Here is a 22,034-nt window from a genome sequence, read left to right on the forward strand (position 1 = left end):
TCGGGCGTTACGCTGGTTTGGCGGTTTATGTGACTAATAATTTTGGTAGAGACAAGTCTAAGTGCCTAACATCGCGAAATCATCCCTTTCGAGTGTCAAGTTTCGGTTGCGCATTAGCACTGGTCGTCTCGGACTTTTTAGGAGTGGGAATGTCGATCTTTATCCCTAAATGACGCCCAATAGGCAATTCGCCTCACCGGGACCTCCCGCCAGCCTCACCCGCGAGTTTTGTTCCCATGTGCCTTGGCGTCAACCTAAGAAAATCGTCTCACTTGATACGGGCTGCGGCTGGTAAGCTCGGACTCATATTTCTGCTCTTGTCTTCAACATCAAATGATTGTGGTACCTGAACGCACAGAATACTACTCCTAGACGAGGCCTTTGCCTACATGTACTTCTATGGCCGGCTAAAGGCGTAGTGTCCGGATACTAGTCCATTCAATTGGTGCACATCTGTAGTTTGGAAACGAGAGCATTAAACTGACCCCAATCGTTCCTAATACCACATTGCATGGGAATGGTGAAGGAACTCGTTGTTGAGTACTTGTTGCGATGTCTTCAAATAAGCGAAGCTGTGCCTCTTTGGGGCGCAAAAGTGGAACTTGAAGGATTGCTCCCTCGTGAGACAATGAGGAGGTGGTAAGACAGTGCCAACTCGCGCCACCTCGTCAAGTGCATGAATATTCCAGTAAAACTCCACTAATCTATAAACCGACGATAGGTACTAGCGATTTGCTCTCTGCGGAATCCCAGAAAGCAACCTTGTTGCGCAGTGTTGCGGAAGACCAATAAGGGGCAGGTGTTCTTGTTATTCCCGGCTTGTCACTCACAGAGCTTGGAAGTGGGTGATTACAAGCCCTAATACTTCATGTTAGGAAAATGTCTACTAAGAAGAGTTACTGGACTCCACAGGGGCTGAAATAACGTGGATTTAAGCTGCGCCGGGTCGGAGCCTAAGTCCTGCTCCACGACCTTCGGATATCTCGGCTCCAGAGTTCGGATTCACTTTTCGTTGATCAGCCATGGACCCATATGCCAAATGAGTGGGCTGCGGCGGTTTGCTGTAGGATGAGTGTGAACGATTGCGGATGTTGTCATGCTGATCCCTAATGTTGTCACTTTTCATACCCACAATTGTTACTTCTGTCCCTTTCTTTAATTCCAACAGCCAGTATGCATGGCATAGTGGTAGAAATACTGAAAGGAACTTGAAAACGCCAGTTGGTGAAACTCGAAACAATCCTTCGAATAGCCTGTCTTACCATTTACTTTGCGAAAGCGCTCATCAAGCTCGGGCGAAAGGTCCACCGATCAGCATGAGAAGATCGTCACGTAACCCCCATACGACTGAGACTAAACATTCCCACAAGCTTCATCCAATGACGAGTTGAGGCTATGCCCCGGTGAATGAGGAACCGAACGGGCCAATAGGGATTACTTGTGCGCGCTTCCATACCGTTGGGTAGTTGAGATACACGGAATAGTATCAGATGATGAAGGGGGAGCTTGTAAGGTGACACGAAGTAGACTAGCCAGGCAAGAAGGCAATGGGGGAGATTACTTGCGAAGGTGTTACCGGGAAACGTTCTCAATAATAAATAAGGCGGAATGTGCGAGGACAAAAAGTATAAGAAGGTGAAGAAGCCACTTGCAATTCTAACGTCCATCTCCAGCTCACTCACAACATCCACAAGATCATCCACAACACCGACATCACATTTCCTCTGCAACTATTCCCTATTCACAATCTATCCAACCCATCAAAATGCAGTTCTTCACCATTCCAGTTCTTGCCATCTTCGCCGCCGGCGCCATCGCCATGCCTAACGGCTGGGTCGAGACTCGTGATCTTGAAGCTCGTGTCGACTGCGGCCAGATTCTTCCTGCCTGCAACGGCGGCAAGGTTGTTGGACAGACCAACTGCCGCTGCAGTGGCCAAATCTCTGCCTGCGACCTCTGGACCTGCCCTGGCGGAGCCCCCAACGCCGTAAGTGTTCTACGTGTTTTGCATGATACTCACGAAACAATAACTAATCAATCATCTCGATGCACAGATGGTCTGTGGTCAGGAGGGTAGCGGATGTGTGTGGATCTAAGCTCTACTCGTATCAGTTTGGCGATGATAGCAGTATTCTCACAGTCAATGCCTGTCCCGAATATGTCTTAAGGACAGTGTCGGGAAATCTCAGGTGTCAGGTTACAGGAAGAAACCCTTCTTCTTCTTTTTTTTCAGGTTTCCACTTCTTCATGTTTGCATGGTTTGTACCTCATGCATTCGCACACAGTCGTTCCTTGAAAGTTTACAAATAAAATGCCGGGGCCCAGGCATGAATTGAAACAATAGCAATAAGACCTAGCCAATGTGAGATGTGACTCGTGGATATTATTGGCGAATCTCTTGGACTGGTGTTTGGATCTCCCAAGCTATTGTGTCTAGGTACATGCACGCTTGGTCAACCAGATATGTCAGCAGAAACTCCCGAAGACCTAGTTAACTAGCTAGTGTTTAGACTCAAAAAGTAACAAAACAGCCTCAGTTTATAAATCATGCAACCAAAATAGACAACTCTTGTTCATTATCGAAAGAACCTAGCAAGGCCTCTGCAACAATTGCTAAAACGAGAACTTAGATCAAGACAAGATCTTCTTCCGTAGCCCCATACTCGTCGAATGGTGTCGTAAAGCCCTCCTCTTCAATGTCGTCACTGAAGATGAAAACACCGATACGTCGCCAACGTACCAATTCCTGAGCATCCGTCGAGTCTACTGGTACTACCACGATGCCAGCGTACTGATAAGTAGGATTCCAAGAGTCCGGAATGTCCCCTTTTCGCTGTCGCTCCAGGCTGTACGCATGTTGTGTGGCAGACTGATCCGTGTAGAATGCTTGTTCTACAGTCAGTATCATGCAAGCATTTTGAGGGAGCTGGTCTTCTTCCTTGAGAAGAGGATCATCGTGTGCATATTTTAGGCACTTGGACCGAATCCATTGTTGACTTGCTTTCAGCCAGACATTCTTCATGCCCAACGCCCACTTGTAATCCCCCAACGGCAGCACATACAGTAGTTTCGGGGCGTCTCTCCACTCGAGCGTGCAGGGAATCCGCTTTGCTCTGATTGTCAAAGTCATGCCAGAAAATTTGTACAGTAGCGAGTCGACATTCGCCGAGCCGTCGGGATGATAGTATGAGACCGTCTTCGCGTTGTATATCGAGAAATGTCGGTATGTCTGCATCGTTGTTCGGAAGGGAAAATCAAGAATATCGTTTCCGAGAGCCGTTTTGTATGTTGGGACAGAGAACCAGGACCAACTTGGCGCTGACTCTGACTCCTTTCTGATCCTTTCATAGTCTATAACGTTGACTGGGACAGGGCTCACAGACCATAGCAGGTCATACTCAAGAAACTCCTTCCAGAGACCAGCCAGGTATGTGACGTTAGCCTTGGCTTGGATCGCGCGAGCAATGCCAGCAAAAGCGATCCCACGGTCTGTCTCTTTCGTGAGGTCTCCTGCGCGATAGTCTCGAATCAGGAAAGCCCATTGCATTTCGCCGGTGGTAGTATCTGTTTCACCAATGGTGGCTTCCGAACTGCCAGTTTGGCGTTGAAGCTCTCGACCGCCTCTCAAGAAATCGGTCAGACGGGTGATTATGCGATAGAAATGCGCTTTTGACCCAGAAAGTGTCGCCAGGGGCCCGTAGAATTCGTCCTCAATCCCATTGCAACACTCCCAAATCAGTCGATCTTGGCCGTAATATACTGTCCGGGGACAAAGAAGTCGTTCTTGGAAAACCCATCCTCTCGAAAGGAGTGGCCACACGGACTTGTAGTGTGTTGGTAGCCAAGCAGGTCGTATGTATCCAGGCGTATGCTGGATCACTAGATCTTCAGGCGCTTTGGAGGTCGCCAGCCCAGACTTACAGGGTAGACGGGTATGATAAGGCAAATGTACCCTGGGATCCCGCAGATGATTGTTTGACGACTCTGATGCAGGGGGGAAGGTGTAGGAAATATTGCAGCTGGATCGCCCGTACACTGCCGCCATCTTGACGGCTTCTCTTTGCCAGTCTTCCTTTGAGTCTTGGATGATGCAGAGAGAGTCTATCCGAATGTATTGGAACCCCAAGGCCCGTGTGACTTCAATGGCATCAACATATTTCTTAGGTAGATCGTGCATGGAAATACTCAGCATGAACGAATCGATGGTCGACACCAGCAACTGTGGGCACAAAGAGGGATCGGGTCCCCACATGTGACTGAGAGTTGTGTATTCCAGCCCAGGTGTCGTGACTCCGACATCACATTCAAGACGCACGTTTTCTCCACTGACGTTTAGTAACCTTGAGGGTGCCTGATTTGTCGGGGAAACAACGCTCGGAAATTGGCGACATGCAGAATGGTGCTCAGTACAACCTATTTGCCACTTCTTGATCGCTTCAAAATTGACGTTATTGCGCGAAGAGAGCGAAACTGAGTTATGGCGAAGGGAGTCGATGTTCAAGTCTGGACCTAAGGATGTCGTCAGCGGCTGACCATTCGAGTTGTGACACTTAGACGATATACTCACTCGCACGTCGATGAATGTATAAATAACTGGCTATTTCGCTGCCCAAGGCTGTAGTCTTCAATTTGATGTAGCCCTTGTCTGGCCTAAAGGTGGTCAGAAACGAATGTAAACCGGTCGAAAGGGCGACTAACAAGTAAGGCAGGGGGGCCACTGCCCACCAAGCTTTCTTTTTCCAGTCCGTTCCCTTTTGGACCTCAATAGCATACTCCTTCTCATCATCGCGGGCCTCGAGTATCACTGCTACTGGAGTGCTGTAATCCATGGATCTTGCTGATCTTGCCGGATCCAACAAATGTGCTGCAACGCGGTCCCACAAAAGTGCACATAGATGGCAACCGCTCGAGTAACCGGCTTTCAATTCTAAAGGCGTTCCAACATGGGCAATCTCAGAGGCAAGGATCCTGATGCGGCCCCGCCGAGCGAGAGTCCGAAGAAGGGGACTTGTGGTGGTAAACTTGGCGCAGGGGCTACATAGCTGATGCAGGTGAATGACGGCGTCCTCTTCAGCAGAGTGCTCATATCGAAGCCCGGGCGCAAGCTTGAACTCACTGGCCGTGCCAGTCCTTGGAGAATTCATGCTGGCAACGGAAGTGATTTCAACTTGAAAGAGTTCTGCGGATGATCAAAAGGCTGCACCGCGTGGCTTTGGTATTCCAGCGTCAGGCTCCCTTCCCGGCCAGTCAGAACCAAGAGTTTGTCACTCTGTGTCCCCAGATGGCTGAGACCATGTGATGTGATGCACTTGCCCCGGCCTTCGCCTAAAATCACTAGTGCTTACGACAAGGGAAGGAAATACGTTTGCCCTTTTTCGCCAATCGTATTCTCACGACCAATCGATTGGATACAAAAGATCTTTCCGTAGCGAGTCTAGGCGCAATAGCTCCCGTTTGTTGCCCGTAGGATCATGGTCCATAAAACCGGCGCTCCACCCGGCTCAGGATCCACAGTCCGTGTCCGTATTCATATCCTTTTAATATCCAGAGAGACGCGCTTATATGCGACTAAGCTTTAAGCTATCTATAGATATTTATATAGGTATATACCTATATAGTCTATAGGTATAGAGGGGTACTTAAGTAAGTACTAAGTAAGTATAAGTAATAAATAAAACTTTCTTATTTAAGTATTAAGTATATAAATAAAGTAAAAACTATAATTTAGGTTCTAAGTAATAGTTTATTTTATAAATATAATATATTAAGAGAGGTTTAAAGAGGAGTTAAAATCTAAATTAAAATATTAAAACTATATAGGAAATAAATTATATTATTATAATATATTATTAATTTCTAATAATAAGAAATTACTATAATTTATTTTTTCTATAGTTTTTTAATTACTTAATTATTCTTTTATTCTCTAACTACTTCTCTAATTTAATAATAATAAAGAGTTTTTAAAAGTTTATAAACTTTATTATAATACTTATAAATTAAATAATAATATCTAAGAAATTTAATTTAATTTATTTATAAAGTTTAAGATTTAGCTAAATAGTTTTATAAGTTTTATATCTAAAAACTTTAATTCTATTAAGTTTTAAATATTATTATTATTACTTAAAATATTAATAATATTTTAAGTATACTTAATAATAAGTTTATAAATAATAAAATAAGAATCTTTAATATTAAGAACTTTATATTAGAATATTTAATAGATTAATATATTTTAGTTTTTATTTAGTTTATAAAGTATAAAGTCTTCTAAAATAAAAAACTTTAAATAAGAGAATAAAAGCTAATCTTAATACTTATTATAAATTATAAAAAGAAATTAATAGAAAATTATCTTAGGTTTTATATTAAAATATATATAGTAATAGATATATTAGCTAAAACTAAATACTTATTTAAAGAGAATAAAACTTAGAATAATATAAAAATAGTTATAAACTATATTATAGAAACTATAATACTTTATCTCTTATTTTAATATTTTCTAGAAATCTTAGATTAATTACTTAATAGAATAACTTTATATAGATTTAGTTATATTTTTAGAAAGAAAAGTAATATAATACTTATACTTCTTTAAGAAATTATAAATAATATTATTTACTTTTTAAAATAAAATATTTATTTACTTCTAAAGAACTATATTAATATAATAATTATAAAAGGATTATTATATTAATTATTATAATAAATTATTATAAATATAATTATTATAATAATATTAGAAGTATAATAATATATCTATTTCTTAAAGCTTTAAAGTATTAAAACTATTAAATTATAGATAGATCTATAAGCTTTATCTAAATTAGTTTTAGAATTTTATAAAACCTCTTTATAATATTTCTTAGTATAGATTTAAATAAACTTTATTTTAGCTATATTTTTTAATAAGCTAAAATAAGCTTTATAAATACTATAAAATCTTAGATTATTATTTATTAAATTTAGTATTAATATAGGAGAGAGAAATAAAGAGGATATATAAAGAAACTACTACTACTCTTATAGTAATTAGTACTTCTTTAGTTTTATTATTATTACTTATATTATTTCTAAAAAAACTAGTACTTAGAGTAAATTCTTATTATTATTAAACTTTTTAATAGTTTCTAAATATTTTATTAAATAATTATTATAGATTTTTATAAAAGTAATTATATAAGTAATATTAATAGATTAGTCTTAATTTAAAATATATATAATAATAAGGAAGTATATAGAGATATTAAAAATAACTTAAATTTAATACTATTTAGGATTATTTAGCTTAAATAAGTAATTATTAATATAATTTATAAATTAAGCTTAAATTAGAGCTTAAAGTTTAAAAGTATAAATTAATATTAATATAGTTAAATTTTAATATATCTTTATATTAATAATTAGACGTTTAGAATACTTTTTAAGGTTTTTATCTTTATTATTTTTCTAAAAGTCTAAGAACTATATAAATTATATTAAACTAACTTTAATCTTAAGTATAAAGTAGTAAATCTAAAAGAAAATAAGTAATAATAAGAGTAAAAAGTAAGAAATAGAGTAGCTTACTTTAGTAATTACTACTATAAGTATTAAAATACCTCTTACTCTAATTTAGCTTTTTAAGTTTAATATCCTATTTAAATATTAATTAATAGGAGTTTTATTATTTAACTAATCTTTAAGATTATTATTCTATAAAGTAGAAGTAGTTTACTATTTTATTAAGGTTTATTATAGTAGTATAATATCCTTAGTAACTTATTTATTATTAGTATATAATATATATTATATAAGATTACTTATTATAAGTATATAAATAACTTTAAAGTAGTTATATAGTTCTTAAACTATAAAGTTAATAATATAAATAAAGTATTAAATATAAATAACTATTAGTAATACTTTATTAAATATAAACTTATAAAACTTAAATAAGATCTTAAGTTTAAAATTAGAAGTATTATCTATAGAAATATAGTTAAATTTAAGTATATTCTTTATTAGGAGTTTCTAGAGAGTATTAATAATTATACTAATTATATTCTCTATAGTATAGTTTTTTATAATACTAAGTATACTAAGAAGAATATAATAATATTTTTAGTTTTTATTTATAAAATAAACTATAATACTAAGTAATATATACTTCTAACTTAGTATTATCTATATATTAATTATTAGAGATATTTTTAAACTAAGAATAATCTTATTAAGAACTTTTATTTAGATAGTTAAAGCTTTAGCTTTAAGATTCTTAGCTATTATTATAGAGGATAATAATATTTATCTTTAGTTTATAAAGCTAATAAAGAACTTAAAAATTAACTTTAAAATAAAGTTAAAAGATATATTACTATTAATAAGATAATAGAGAAGTATTTTATTTAATTAAGTAGATTTATCTCCTTTTTTAATAAGTTAAATAATAAGGTATAATTATTATAATAATTATTATAATAATTATTATAATAATTATTATAATAATTAATATAAATAACTTAGATAGTTCTTATAGTTTATAGATAAATTATCTCTCTATTATATTATAATTTAAAAGATACTAAAGTATTATACTACGTTTTAATATATACTAGCTTACTATAATAGTTATTTATTAAGTTAGTCTTAAAGCTAGCTATATTAAGATAAATAAGGAGAGTATTATATATATTATAGATAAGATAGAGAATATTATATTAGACTTTTACTCTTTTATAAAAGTTAGCTTAAGTATTTACTTATTTATAACTTTTACTAAAGATTTTATCTACTTTCTTTAGGTATATATTAAAGTTAAATAAAAACTAAAAGTTCTTAATACTATCTTCTACTTTCTATTTATAATATTAAGTTTAATATTATTATTTAATAAAAATAATATCTATAATAAATAGAATAACTAAGCTATTATAAATAAGCTTATATTTAGAGGGGGGGTTTATAGAGAAAAGAGAGGATATATCCTTAAGAAAGTTATTTATAGTATATAAGTTTATAGTATATTTTATTTATATAGATAAAGTAGTAAAAAGAAAGAGAAACTAAATTATAAAAAATTATTATAATAAATTATTATAAATATAAAGTATTATAATATTTAATAATAAGTCTAAGTAATTATTAGTTTACTTATATATATAATTAAGCTATAAGTATTTATTATAGTAATAATAGAATATATATTTTCTTAATTCTCTAATAAGTTTTAAAAATAATAATATTACTTTAACTATTAGAAAGTATTTTATTAATACTAGCTTTATTAAGTTAGTATTTAAGAGATAGTGAGATTTTTAAAACCCCTATATATTTATAAATAGAGTTATAATAGTAATCCTCTAGCTTAAATATAATAAAAGAGGTTATTAATAAACTTAAATTATTACCCCTCTTAGTAATAAAAACTACTATAAAAAATAGGAATAATATATTATTATAGTTAATAAAGAGAGATATAAAGAAGAAACTTATAAGTAATATTTTAGTTCTATTAAGAAAATAAAAAATATAAAAAGTACTATAAAAAGATATTATTATTAGTAAAAAGTAATTATATTAATATTATCTAAGTAATAAGTTTTAAGAAACTTATAAAGAGAAAATATATTAATAAGAGTAATATAAATATTTTAAGAAATTAAAAAGTAATAGAAGATAATAAATAATACTATATAGAAGTAATTATTTATAAAGCTTATAAGAGAGATATTATAATTTATATATTTAGATCTATAATTTTAGTTAGAAGTAATAAAAATATTATAGATAGTTATTAAATTATATCTTATTACTATATTTAAAAGTATATATTAATCTTTAGATATAAAAGTTTCTATTAATATAAATAAATATAAATCTTTATACTATTTATATAAAATATATTATACTTTAAAAGAAAGATATAGATTTAGTTAAGTAACTTATTAGATATATAGGTTTCTAAGAAACTTAGATATAGACTTAAGAGTTAAAAGTTTATACTTATTATCTTAATATATATAATTATAATATATAATTATAGTAGATAATTTTTATAGATTTCTATATTAAGGATTATAATAGATTATTATAATAGATTATTATAATAAATTATTATAATAGATTATTATAATAGATTATTATAATAGATTATTATATTAGTTGTTTATAATAAACTTTAATAATATATTATTATAAATAAAAGAATCTTAAGTATACTTAAACTTTATTATTTAATTCTAAGAAGCTTAATTTTTTAACGCTATAAGCTAAATTTATTTTATTATATAATAAAGTTTACTTAGATATCTCTATATTTTCTTATTATAGATCCCTCTTTTCTTTATCTCTATTATTAACTTTATTTATAAACTTAATATCTTTTCTATTTAGAGAGAGGAAATTAAAAGTTATAAACTTATTAAGTATATTAATATTAAATTTTACCTATATATTTAGGTATATATCTTAAATAGCTAATATCTCTATTTAGATTAAAATTAAAGCTAACTTTTTTCTATAATATTACTAAACTATATTAAGTATTTCTATACTCTTAATTAAGATCTAGCTAATACTAAATTAGATTTTAATAGGACTAAAGAGGTTTACTTAGTTTATTTTTCTATTATACTAAGTTATACTAATAATATTTTAAATCTATTTCTATACTAAGATATTATATAAATATTAATAAGTATAAGTATTATTAGTTATAATAATTCCTAAAAGTAACTTAGTAATATTATAAATAGTATTATAAATATTTTTATATATTAATTAGAAACTAATATAGAGTAAAAAGTATTTTATTAGATAGTATAATAGATTAAAAATAAACTTTTAAAGTTCTAAAACTTAGCTCTTCTAATATCCTTATTTTAGAACTTTTAAAGGATATAAATAAAGAAGATTTTCTTAATAGTAAGGAAATCTTAAGCTTATAGAAACTTTACTTTAAGCTTTATAATACTTATTTTAGTAAAAACTTTAAAAATACTTTTTAAGAATTTATAAAATATTAATAGTTTTTAGTATAGTATTTTAAAGATATTAATTTAGTTTAAATAGAAGACTAAGAAATTTCTAACTATAGTATTTTATAAATAGTAAATATATATATTTTAGATAAAAAAATAAGGAAATATATATAGAGTATCTATATATTAAAGTTTAATATCTCTATTAATTTAGCTATTATTTTTATAATATATTTATTAAATAATATTATATTTATTATTATATTTTCTATAAAGTAACTATTTAGATTTATATTAATATTATATATATAGATATCTAATTAATAATATTAGATATCTAAAGGAGTTAAGGTTTAAAGTTAAAAGTATTAAAAAGTAAAACCTAAAGCTAATAAGTTTATATTAATAAATATTATAAAAAATAAAAGGAGTTTAAGTAAAAGAGAAAATAATATTAAACTAAAGTTACTAAAAGCTAATTATATTATAGATATATTTAGTATAATAACTAAACTAGAGGTTCTTTAAGATTAACTTATAAGTTTAAAAAAAGGAGATAATAAAGTTAATAAATATAATTTATATATCTCTATATTAAATTAAGATAGATATTTTCCCTTATTTATTTTAATTTTAAATTAAAATAAATTAAAATAATATAAAGAAAATAACTTATTATTTCTTATAAACTATAGCTTTAAATAGTTTAAAAATAGCTTTTTACTATTCTTTAGTTATAAACTTCTATCTATTAATCTTCTTTAATATCTTTATATACTCTTAAGTTAATATAATTTATAATATTTTATTTTAATAAATAAGCTTTTTTTAAGTATTTAATATATTAATAAGGTATTTTTACACTTTAATAATATAAAGATTAATAGAATAATTTATAGCTACTTTTCTTTTTTTATTAGCTTTAAACTTAACTAAGTAACCTATAAAAAAGATTATTATAATAACTTTATAGATTATTATAATAATATTATAAGTATTAACTTAGTGTTTACTTATTAGAAGATATTTTTAATTAGGTTCTTAAAGGGAAAGAGTTTATTATTAATATTTAGTTATATATAAATAAGTTATATTAATATTAATAATATTATTATTAATAAGAAGTTTAGATTAAATATAGAGGAAAGATTATATTTAAATAATATAAAGAGGTTTACTAACTAAAAAAGTATAATATAAAAAAATAAAAATATTAAATAAAGAGAAGAAGTAAAAATAAATATAAAGTAAGTATAACTTAAAGAATAAAGAAGTTATTATAAAGAGAGAATAAACCTAAATAATAAATACTAAATATATTTTATTTTAGTTTTTAATTTAAAATATTTCTAATATATAACTTTTATTTATTATTTTTAATTCTAGATATCTAATATTCTATATTTTTATAAAATATATAAATATAGATAAATATTTTATAATATTATTTAATTACTTAAATTAAAATTATTATATTATTAAGTTTTTAGAATAATAATAATAAGATTACTTATAAAACTATTTATAAGATTATTTATAAGATTATTAAGAAGAGATTAACTTATAAAATTAAAAATTAAAAGTAAACTTAATAATATAAACTAAATAATAAGTAAAATAATTATAATTTATTTTAGCTATTATAATATTAATATTTTTTAGTTTAAGCTTTAAAAGAAATTAAAACTTATTAGAAATCTTATAAATTATTAATCTTAAAAGCTTTATTCTAAAGATTTATCTATAAGATTATATAAAATATAAAATACTAATTTAGTATTAAACTTATTTATTTCTAGTTAAGTATAATTAAAGTTTTCTAAGAATTTATTAAAGATCTTTTAGTAATATTATTTTATAGTATATTTTTTTCTTATTTAAAGATTTATTTTTAATTTCTTTTTAGTAATATAACTTATAGCTATTTATATAGGATAAATTATAATTAAAAATACTAATATTTAGTTTTTAAAAGAGATTATAAAGATATCTTTATTTATAAGAATATTATAATTTAGCTAGGATTTTAATAAACTTAAATTCTATTTAGATTTTATTATTTTACTTTTTTATTTAGAATAATATATATTAACTTTTAAAATTTTCTTTAATAGAATAAATATTAGAATATATTTAGTTCTTTAAGTATTAAATAAAAAAAAAAAATATTAACTATATTAAAGATAAAAATAGTAAATATAAGAAAATATAAAAAACTAAATAAAAAAAATAAAAAATAAATAAAAAGTAAAATATAAAGAAAAAAAGACTAAATAAAAATAAAAAATATATTTAATTTATATTATTAAAAAGAATAGTTTTAAATAGAAAATCTTTTATCTAAATATTAAGGGAAAAGAGAAATATTAAAAAAGAAAATATTAAAATATAAACTATTAAAGAAATAAATATTAGAGAGGATAATCTTAAAAAGGGAAATATTAAAGAGGGAAATATTATAAAGGGAAATATTAAAAAGAGAAATATTAAAGAGGGAAATATTAAGAAGGGAAATATTAAAAAAAGAAATACTAAAGAGGGAAATATTAAAGAAGGAAATATTAAAAAAAGAAATATTAAAGAGGGAAATACTAAAGAGGGAAATATTAGAGAGGGAAATATATATAAAAAAAATATCTAAGATATAAATTTAAAATAGGGAAATATTTATAAGAGATATAAGTTTATATTATATTAATAATAGAAATATTTAATAATAAAATATAAAAAATTAAAATATTAACTATAATAGATTTTATATAAAAAATAACTATAATATAAGAAATTATATAATAAGGAGATTTTATAATTTTAATATCTTAAGTTATAAAGAAATAAGAATATTAATATAAAAACTCTTAAAAAGAAATATAAAATAGATAAGATAATCTAAAGAATATTAAATATATAAATATTTATTCTTAATAGAACTTTTATTTAAATTTATATTATAAGAATTTTAATAATAAAGAAATAACTTTTATTAAAGATATATTTATTTAAATAGAGATAAGTTATAATTTAGCTATTATATTTTATAGTAATTAGGATATAATAACTAAATTATAATAGTTATATTATAATAATTAGATTATAATAATTAGATTATAATAATTAGATTATAATAATTAAATTATAATAATCTAATTAGTATATATATTAAGTTTAATATATATTTATTTTTACTATATATAAGCTTTCTTATTAAGGCTAGTAATCTATTTTTAGCTATAAAATAGGTTTTAATAGGGATTATAATAAGTAGTTAAACTTCTATTTATTTAAGCTTCTCTTTTAAAACTTTTAAGCTATTTTACTCTTCTTACTACTTATTATTAGTTTTTTAGATAATAAGATTAAATATAAAAGACTATTTTATTTTTTACTACTAAGTAAATTAATAATTTATCTAACTATTTTATAAAAATATTATTACTTATACTTAAGAAATATATAATATAATACTTAGCTAGTTTAATATCTCTTAATACTTAAGTATTTTATTAATAAAGTTTTATTAGATTAATAATCTTATATAGTAGTATATTATTAAAATAGCTCTTACTATTAAAGTAATAGAGACTAATATATATATCTATAATTTTTACTAAGTAATTTAAAATTACTCTCTAACTAATATATATAATATAAATAAGATTAATCTTTTTTAGAAAAAAATCCTATCTTCTTTTCTTATTTCTTTTATTATACTTAAAGATTAAAAAGATAATACTTAAATCTTATTAAAGCTTATTACTAATACTATAAGTAATAACTTCTTTTAAATCTAAGTTATTAGTAAAAATATAATACTTTATACTTTATATAGCTTTAATTTCTCTATATTTAACTTAGTATAGAGGAATAATAAAAAAGCTTAGTTTATAATTATAATTATAATAAATTAGTTTAAAGCTTTTTATATTTATATTTAGGTTATAAAACTTAATAAACTAATCCTTTTCTTTATAAATAACTTCTCTATATATATTACTATAGTTAAACTTATATTATTACTACTTACTTTTTAGATTAAGTTTTTTTTACTTAATATAATATTAATCTTCTAACTTATAGATTAAGGTATTATTAATAGCTTTAAGAGTTACTATAAATATAATTACTTAGCTTAGATTACTATTATCTTTAAGAGGAATATTTATATTAATTTTATTAAAGAGATAGATCTCTAAATTACTTTTTATTAAGTAATAAATTATTTTTTTTACCTTTTTAGACTAAAGATAATTAGAATATCCTAAGTAAAATTAATATTTATAAATAAAGAATTATTACTTTAGAGTATTTAGTTAAGTAATCTTAGTAATCTAATATAGCTATTTACTTATATAATATTACTAATAGAACTTAATAAGATATTAAGTAAGTTTTTATATCTAAAAAGTGAAAACTTTTTACCTAAAGAGCTTAAAGCTATAAAAAAAGAACTTAAAATTATAAGGATTAAATATTATAAGTTTATTATACTTAATATATTTAATAAATACTTTAAGGAGTTAAGTATATATATAGATAGTAAATAAGTTACTTTAACTATTATATATCTTAAAGAGGTAGTCTAAAATATTATTAACTTTTTAAACTTTATAGAGGAAAAGGATTATATTTTATAAAAAGATATAGATACTTTTAAAAAGTTTAAGTTAAGGTTATTTTAATATTAGAAAGAGGAAGGTAACTTAAGTATAATTACTAAGTATAAAAAAACTATAATAAATATATAGATATAGAAAGAAGTAAGCTTTTTATAATAGTTATATTATAATAATTATATTATAATAATCTCTTATAATCTTAAAACTATTTAGTATTAAGAATATATTAATTATTATATTTTTTTTTCTATAATATATTAAAAATTCTACTTTATATTTTTCTATAAATATTCTTTCTATTACTATTAAGTTTTATTTATTTACTCTATTTATCTAAGAGAAAAGAAAAACTAAATATTTAAAATATTATTTTATTATTAAATTAATTTTATATTTTAAGGTATTAATTTATAAATATTAATATCTAAAGCTAAAAAAGTATTAAAATTAGCTTATATTTATAGAAATATTAGACTATATTTAGAACCTCTATATTAATAATATAGATCTAACTAATATTATACTAAATTCTAATAAAACTAAGAAGTTTAATTTAATTCTTCTTTATATTATTCTTAACTTTACTAAAGATATTTTAGATCTACTTCTATATTAATATATAGAATAAAAATTACTAACTATAAGTATAATTTATAATAAAATAACTTTTTAAAACTTATATATATTTAGTTTTAAGATTTTATTAACTTAAAAATCTCTTATTAAGTTTTATATTTTTATATATTTTTTTTTAAATATCTTATTATTTTTATTTTTATATTTAATATATTTTTTATAAAACTTTTTTTTTCTTTTTATTAATTATTATAATATTAAACTTCTAAAGGATTAAGAGAAGGAATATTTCTTTAAATATAAAGAAGTTTTATATTTATAGAAAAATCCTATTTAGCTTTATAATACTAACTTCTTTAAAAATCTCTTATATTTTCTCTAGGAATTAATAGAAATATAATAGCTTTAGCTAAAATAAGTTAAATATTATAAACTATATTACTTAGAATTATTAGTAACTAATAATTAAGGTTTACTATAAAACCTTAATAAGAATACTTAAAAGAAAAAATTATAAAATATTTATATACTAAATAACTTTAAAGATAACTTTTATTTTATTTTAAAGATACTTACTTAATATATTTTTTCTATTTTATTTATTAATTTTAAAATTAAGATTATTTATAAACTATACTAAAAGGTTTTATTTAAACTCTATTAGTTTATATAGAAGTATATCCTCTTAGTTTAACCTATAATTATCCTTAATAATATATTTAAGTTAATTATTATAGGAGTTAATCTTTAGACCTTAGATATTTATATAGTATAAAGTAAAAGAAAATTAATAAGAGTTTATTTTAAACTAAGTTAATATTTTATATAAGCTATTAAAAGATATTTATATTCTATATTTTAGTTTTAGAGTAGATCTTCTTAATATTTTAAAGTTAGCTTAAACTTTAGTATTAAGTAAAGATATTAACTATAATAATATAATTAAAATAAGTAATATAAAGTAAAAGTTAAATTAAGCTAAGTAATAGCTATTTTTTATTCTATATTCCTATAAGTATTTTTAAAATATTTTCTTTTAAGAGAACTTATATATCTTAATAAACTTAGACTTTTATTTATTAGATTATAACTTCTTACTCTATTTTACTTAAAGAATCTTAATTTTAATATTCTTATATTATTATTTTCTTTATATATATTATCTTAATATTTAGATACTACTTTAATTAGTAAAACTTAGTTTCTATATTAATTATATTATAAATTTACTTTTATACTTTTATTATATAAGGATTAGTAGAATAATCTTTAGTAGCTTTTTTTTTCTTATTAGTTTTAGATCTAATTAAGTAACTTATAAAAAAGATTATTATAATAACTTTATAAATTATTATAATAATATTATAAGTATAAACTATAAATATATAATAATAATAATATTTCTTAAAATATACTATATAATATAGATTAAAGATATTTTATAATAAGTATTTAGAGAGATATTTATTCTTATTTTAGATATATTTTATTTTAATTATAGTAAGAAGAAAGATTAATTATAAATATAAAATTAATTTTATATAATATAGATATATAGATTATATTAGTGTATTATATAATTTTTATAAAATAAGTAGCTATTACTATAGTAATAAAAGTAAGTTAGTTATTCTTATTACTTATTAAATATATATATATAACCTCTCTTTTTAATATTTATTACTTTATATATTCTTCTTTTTTTTTCCTCTATAATATATTATAACTATAATTTTATTTAGTTTATTTTATAAATAACTATATAAGTTTTATTATTTCTTTTATTTTTACTTATTTAGAATCTAATTTCTTTTAGATATTTTAAATCTATAATATTCTTACTTATTATATTATTTAGTATAAATACTACTAAAAATACACCTAAGTAGACTACTTATAAGTATAGCTATAAGATTGCTATTATAGCTACTAAAAAGACTAATAAAAAGCTTATTAGTATAGTTACTAAGAAGACTAACTAGAAAACTACTTATAAAATCCTTACTTATATTATAGGAAAGTATATATTTACTTACTACTATAAACTTAGATATAAGTTAGATTATTATAATTTATTTTAGTTATTATAATACTAATATCTTTGAAGTTATACTTTATAAGAAATTTATTAATATTAAGCTTCTTATAGCACTTTTATCCTTAAAGCGCTTTTTTAGTACTTTATTAAAGAAATTATATATAATAAAGTTAATATATTTAGTCTATCTTATTAATAAGCTATAGCTATAATAGCTTTTTAAGAAGCTATTAAGGTAACCTTAGTAATTATATTTAAAAGTATATTTATTTATTTACTTTCTATTCTTTTACTAATTTATTTTTAGTATCTCTATATATAATAATTTATATTAAGAGAGTTATTATTAAACTTATAGATATTAACTTTATTAAGAAGATTTATATAATATCTTAAGGTATAAAATATTTATAATTTAGTAATACTTAGAAAAGTATTAAATTTTATTTTTATTTTAATATTTTATTCTATTTATATTTATTTAGTTTATTATAATAAAATTAAGTAGAGGTAGAAAGATATTATATATACTTAATTCTACTTTATAATTTATAATACTTTAAAGCTAGATTTTATTATTCTATTTAAATAAATAAATAAAATAATATTTTCTAAGAAAAATAATAAAAAAGAGTAAGATATTATAAAGAAGAGAAAAAGAGCTATAGTAAGAGAGATTATAATAAAGCTAAAAAAGAAAAAAAGTACTAACTATAAAGATTTAATTTCTACTATTAGCTTTAATTATAAAAGTAATATAATTTTAAATAATATTCTTATATAGTTACTTTATATTAATAATTAGTTTAAAGATATTAAGTTTAGTAATATCTCTATTAGAAATCCTTATATTTCTAATATTACTAAGGAAAATACTTAATATAATAATATCTTTATAAAAAATACTAAAATTATTAATAATTTAGAGTAAAATATTATAATTATTAATAATTATAATAAAAACTTTAAAGTTTCTATTAATTATAAAGAAAATCTCTTTAATAGTAATATAATAAGTAATAATAGTAAAAAAGAGGTTATTAGATATAGCTATAATCTTAAAGGTTTTAAGTATCTTAAAATCTTTAATAAAGAAAGTTCTAATATTAAGTTAATAAATACTCTTAAAAAAGTAGTAGAAGATACTATATATTAGCTTAATATTAATAATTTAGTATTTTATAATATTTTTTAAAAGTAGATAAATAACTATTCTTAAATTAATAAAAATAAAACTAAGATTAAGATTTAATTATAATAATAGGATAGAATAGTTATAAAACTATATAGTAAAGAATAGCTTAATTTAAATAGATTATTTTAAGAATTTAATAATAAGAGTATAACTATATTATATAAAGAGTACTTAAATATAGAAATAATTTTTATAAAATTATTATAATAATTATTATAATATAAACTTATTTATTTTAAGATAAATAACTTATATTATTAGTAAAATAAATTTTATATAATTAATAAAATAGTTAGTATAATATTTTACTATATTTATTAGAAAGTATATACTTTTAACTTATAAGTATAAATAGAATCTCTATTTATACTTATATTAATATCTACTTATATACTTAGTAAACCTATCTACTTATATTCTAAGTATACTTATAACTTAACTTATTTAGATAGGTACTTATAGGTATCTATAGTATAGGTAATTTAAAGCCTATATGCGATGCGTTAAACTCTGTAGGCAAGCGCTTAATATTAAAGAGCTAGAGACGCATAATATTATTAGATCTAGTGTTAGATTATAGGGGTTAAAATAGCGCTTCTTAGCTGCTAGGGGGCAGCTTAGATAAATAGATAATCCGCTTAATAAGAGTAATAGGCCTTATAAAACTGCGCGCAGAGTTTTTGCTTATACCTAGAGATATATAGTTAATATATATCTAAGTTAATTTATTAATTAATAGTCTGATTTATGTTAACTAACGCGCTAATAAGCTATTTATAGTACTAAAGAACAGCTTATAAGTATATAATAATACCTCTAAATAGCGAAAAGATCCCTCTAAAAAGTATAAGAGACTAAGTCCTTTAGATTAACTAAGTTTAAGCTTTCTATTACTCTTATTAATTATAGTATACTATAGATCTTAAGAGGTTTTCTAAGAGTACTACTTAGGTTTATAAGTCTACTTTCTAGAAGCTTATAGCACTTCTAAGACTCCCTTATATCTCTAATTACTTAGTATAAAGAAATATAACTATAATAGTTCTCTATAAGAATAATATAGAGACTCCTTAAGTAATAAGATTTATAGATCTCTCTTAAGTAAACTATACTCTTTATAGTAAGCTTAGAGTAGATTATAGCTTCTTTAAAAAGGAGTAGGATAGTATAATAAAAGGTATATAAGAGGTTTAGTAGTTTATAAGGGAGATAGTATTTATAGAGCTTTTATAGTATTATTATACTATTAATATAGGTATTAATAAGTAGCTCTATAAATTAAAGATCTATATTAGTTATAATAAAGGAGAATAAAAGACTTAAGTAATCTCTAAATATATAATAATAATTATAGCTTTTAGTTAAAAGTTCCTCTTAATAAAGAAGGATATAAAGGTATAAATCTCTTAATAAGAAAATATAATTTATAAAGAGTAGAGCTATAAGGTTCTAAATAACCTAAACTCCTTAATTTAGTTTCCTAAATATATTAGTATACTTACTTAGAACTACCTTAACGTATAGATATCTACTTACTATATAACTAAGCTCCTCTTAGTAACTTAATAGAGCTTTATAGTTAGTAAAGTTATTTCTAACGCTTAAATATATCTTATATACCTTAAAACCACTTTATAGAAGTTTAGAGTAAGTAGAGGTATATTTAGCCTTATAGTTTAAAATAGAGAACTTTAACTAAGTAAATCTAAATAACTTAATAAAATAACTAACTATAGAATAAACTATAGAAGAAGCTTCTAAAGAGAATAAAACTTAAAGTAACTCTTAGTAGTAGTAAGAACTTACTAAAAGTAAGAAAAATCTCTTTTAGATATTTAAAATATAGAGAAACTATACTATAAGCTATATTATAATATATATACTCTCTCTAAGTACTTTTATATTAATACTATAATTTAACTAAAAGTATAAATACTCTAAATAGTTATTTAATATATCCTTAATAGAAGAATAGAGAATAATAAAGCTTTTATAAAGTATATCTATAAGGTAATAGAGTATACTTTAGAATTAGTATAACTCTATAAGAGAGCTAGAAAGTATACTAAAGTAGTATTTATAATATTAAGAGAATACTTTCTTATAAGATCTATAATATTAGACTTAAGCTTTATAATATATATATTTAATTATATAAGATAGTTTACTACTCTATAAAGCGCTCTAATAAGAGACTTTCTATAAGCTAAAATATATAAAGTCCTTATTAAAGTATATAATATAGCTAAAATCTTAGTAAGAGGTATAAATAGTATAATAAAACTATAACTATTTAATATAGCTTTATATCTTAAACTTATTAGTAACTTAATATCTCTATAAAAGTTATACTAGAGAGGGATATAGTAAAATATAAACCTTAGTAATAACTATCTATAGAAATTAAACTATATATTCTTATACTTACTTAAGAATATTAATAACTAATATATTCTTAATTATAGACTACTTAATAAAGTAGCTCTTACTATAATTATACTTTTACTAACCTTTATATAAGATAAAGCTCTAGAACTAAGAAGAAAATATAACTATATAACTTTAATATATTATAAACTTATTAAGAGATTAGTAAAACTTTAATACTAGAGGTTTAGATACCTAAGGTTAGAAGCTTTCTA

The 22,034-nt window shown here is 23.6% G+C and overlaps 3 protein-coding genes across 3 annotated transcripts; 1 reads left to right on the forward strand and 2 right to left on the reverse strand.

The window, feature by feature from the left end:
- Positions 1–1,765: 1,765 nt before the first annotated feature.
- CGCS363_v009724 (uncharacterized protein) lies at positions 1,766–2,096 on the forward strand (the record flags this gene model as incomplete). The annotated part of the gene is made up of 2 exons (XM_036641573.1): positions 1,766–1,987; positions 2,055–2,096. 2 exons carry the CDS (start codon positions 1,766–1,768, stop codon positions 2,094–2,096), a joined length of 264 nt encoding a protein of 87 aa, XP_036493462.1.
- Positions 2,097–2,626: 530 nt separating this feature from the next.
- CGCS363_v009725 (uncharacterized protein) lies at positions 2,627–3,547 on the reverse strand (the record flags this gene model as incomplete). The annotated part of the gene is made up of 1 exon (XM_036641574.1): positions 2,627–3,547. The coding sequence occupies one exon, from the start codon at positions 3,545–3,547 to the stop codon at positions 2,627–2,629; it is 921 nt and encodes a 306-aa protein (XP_036493464.1).
- A 188-nt stretch (positions 3,548–3,735) lies between these two features.
- CGCS363_v009726 (uncharacterized protein) lies at positions 3,736–5,144 on the reverse strand (the record flags this gene model as incomplete). Its single annotated transcript, XM_036641575.1, has 5 exons — positions 3,736–3,823; positions 3,922–3,984; positions 4,035–4,509; positions 4,568–4,650; positions 4,699–5,144. The coding sequence occupies 5 exons, from the start codon at positions 5,142–5,144 to the stop codon at positions 3,736–3,738; spliced, it is 1,155 nt and encodes a 384-aa protein (XP_036493465.1).
- Between the last annotated feature and the right edge of the window lie 16,890 nt (positions 5,145–22,034).

This window comes from Colletotrichum siamense (genome assembly GCF_013390195.1).
Source record: "Colletotrichum siamense strain Cg363 chromosome Unknown KSG_Cg363_contig06, whole genome shotgun sequence".
Taxonomy (NCBI): domain Eukaryota; kingdom Fungi; phylum Ascomycota; class Sordariomycetes; order Glomerellales; family Glomerellaceae; genus Colletotrichum; species Colletotrichum siamense.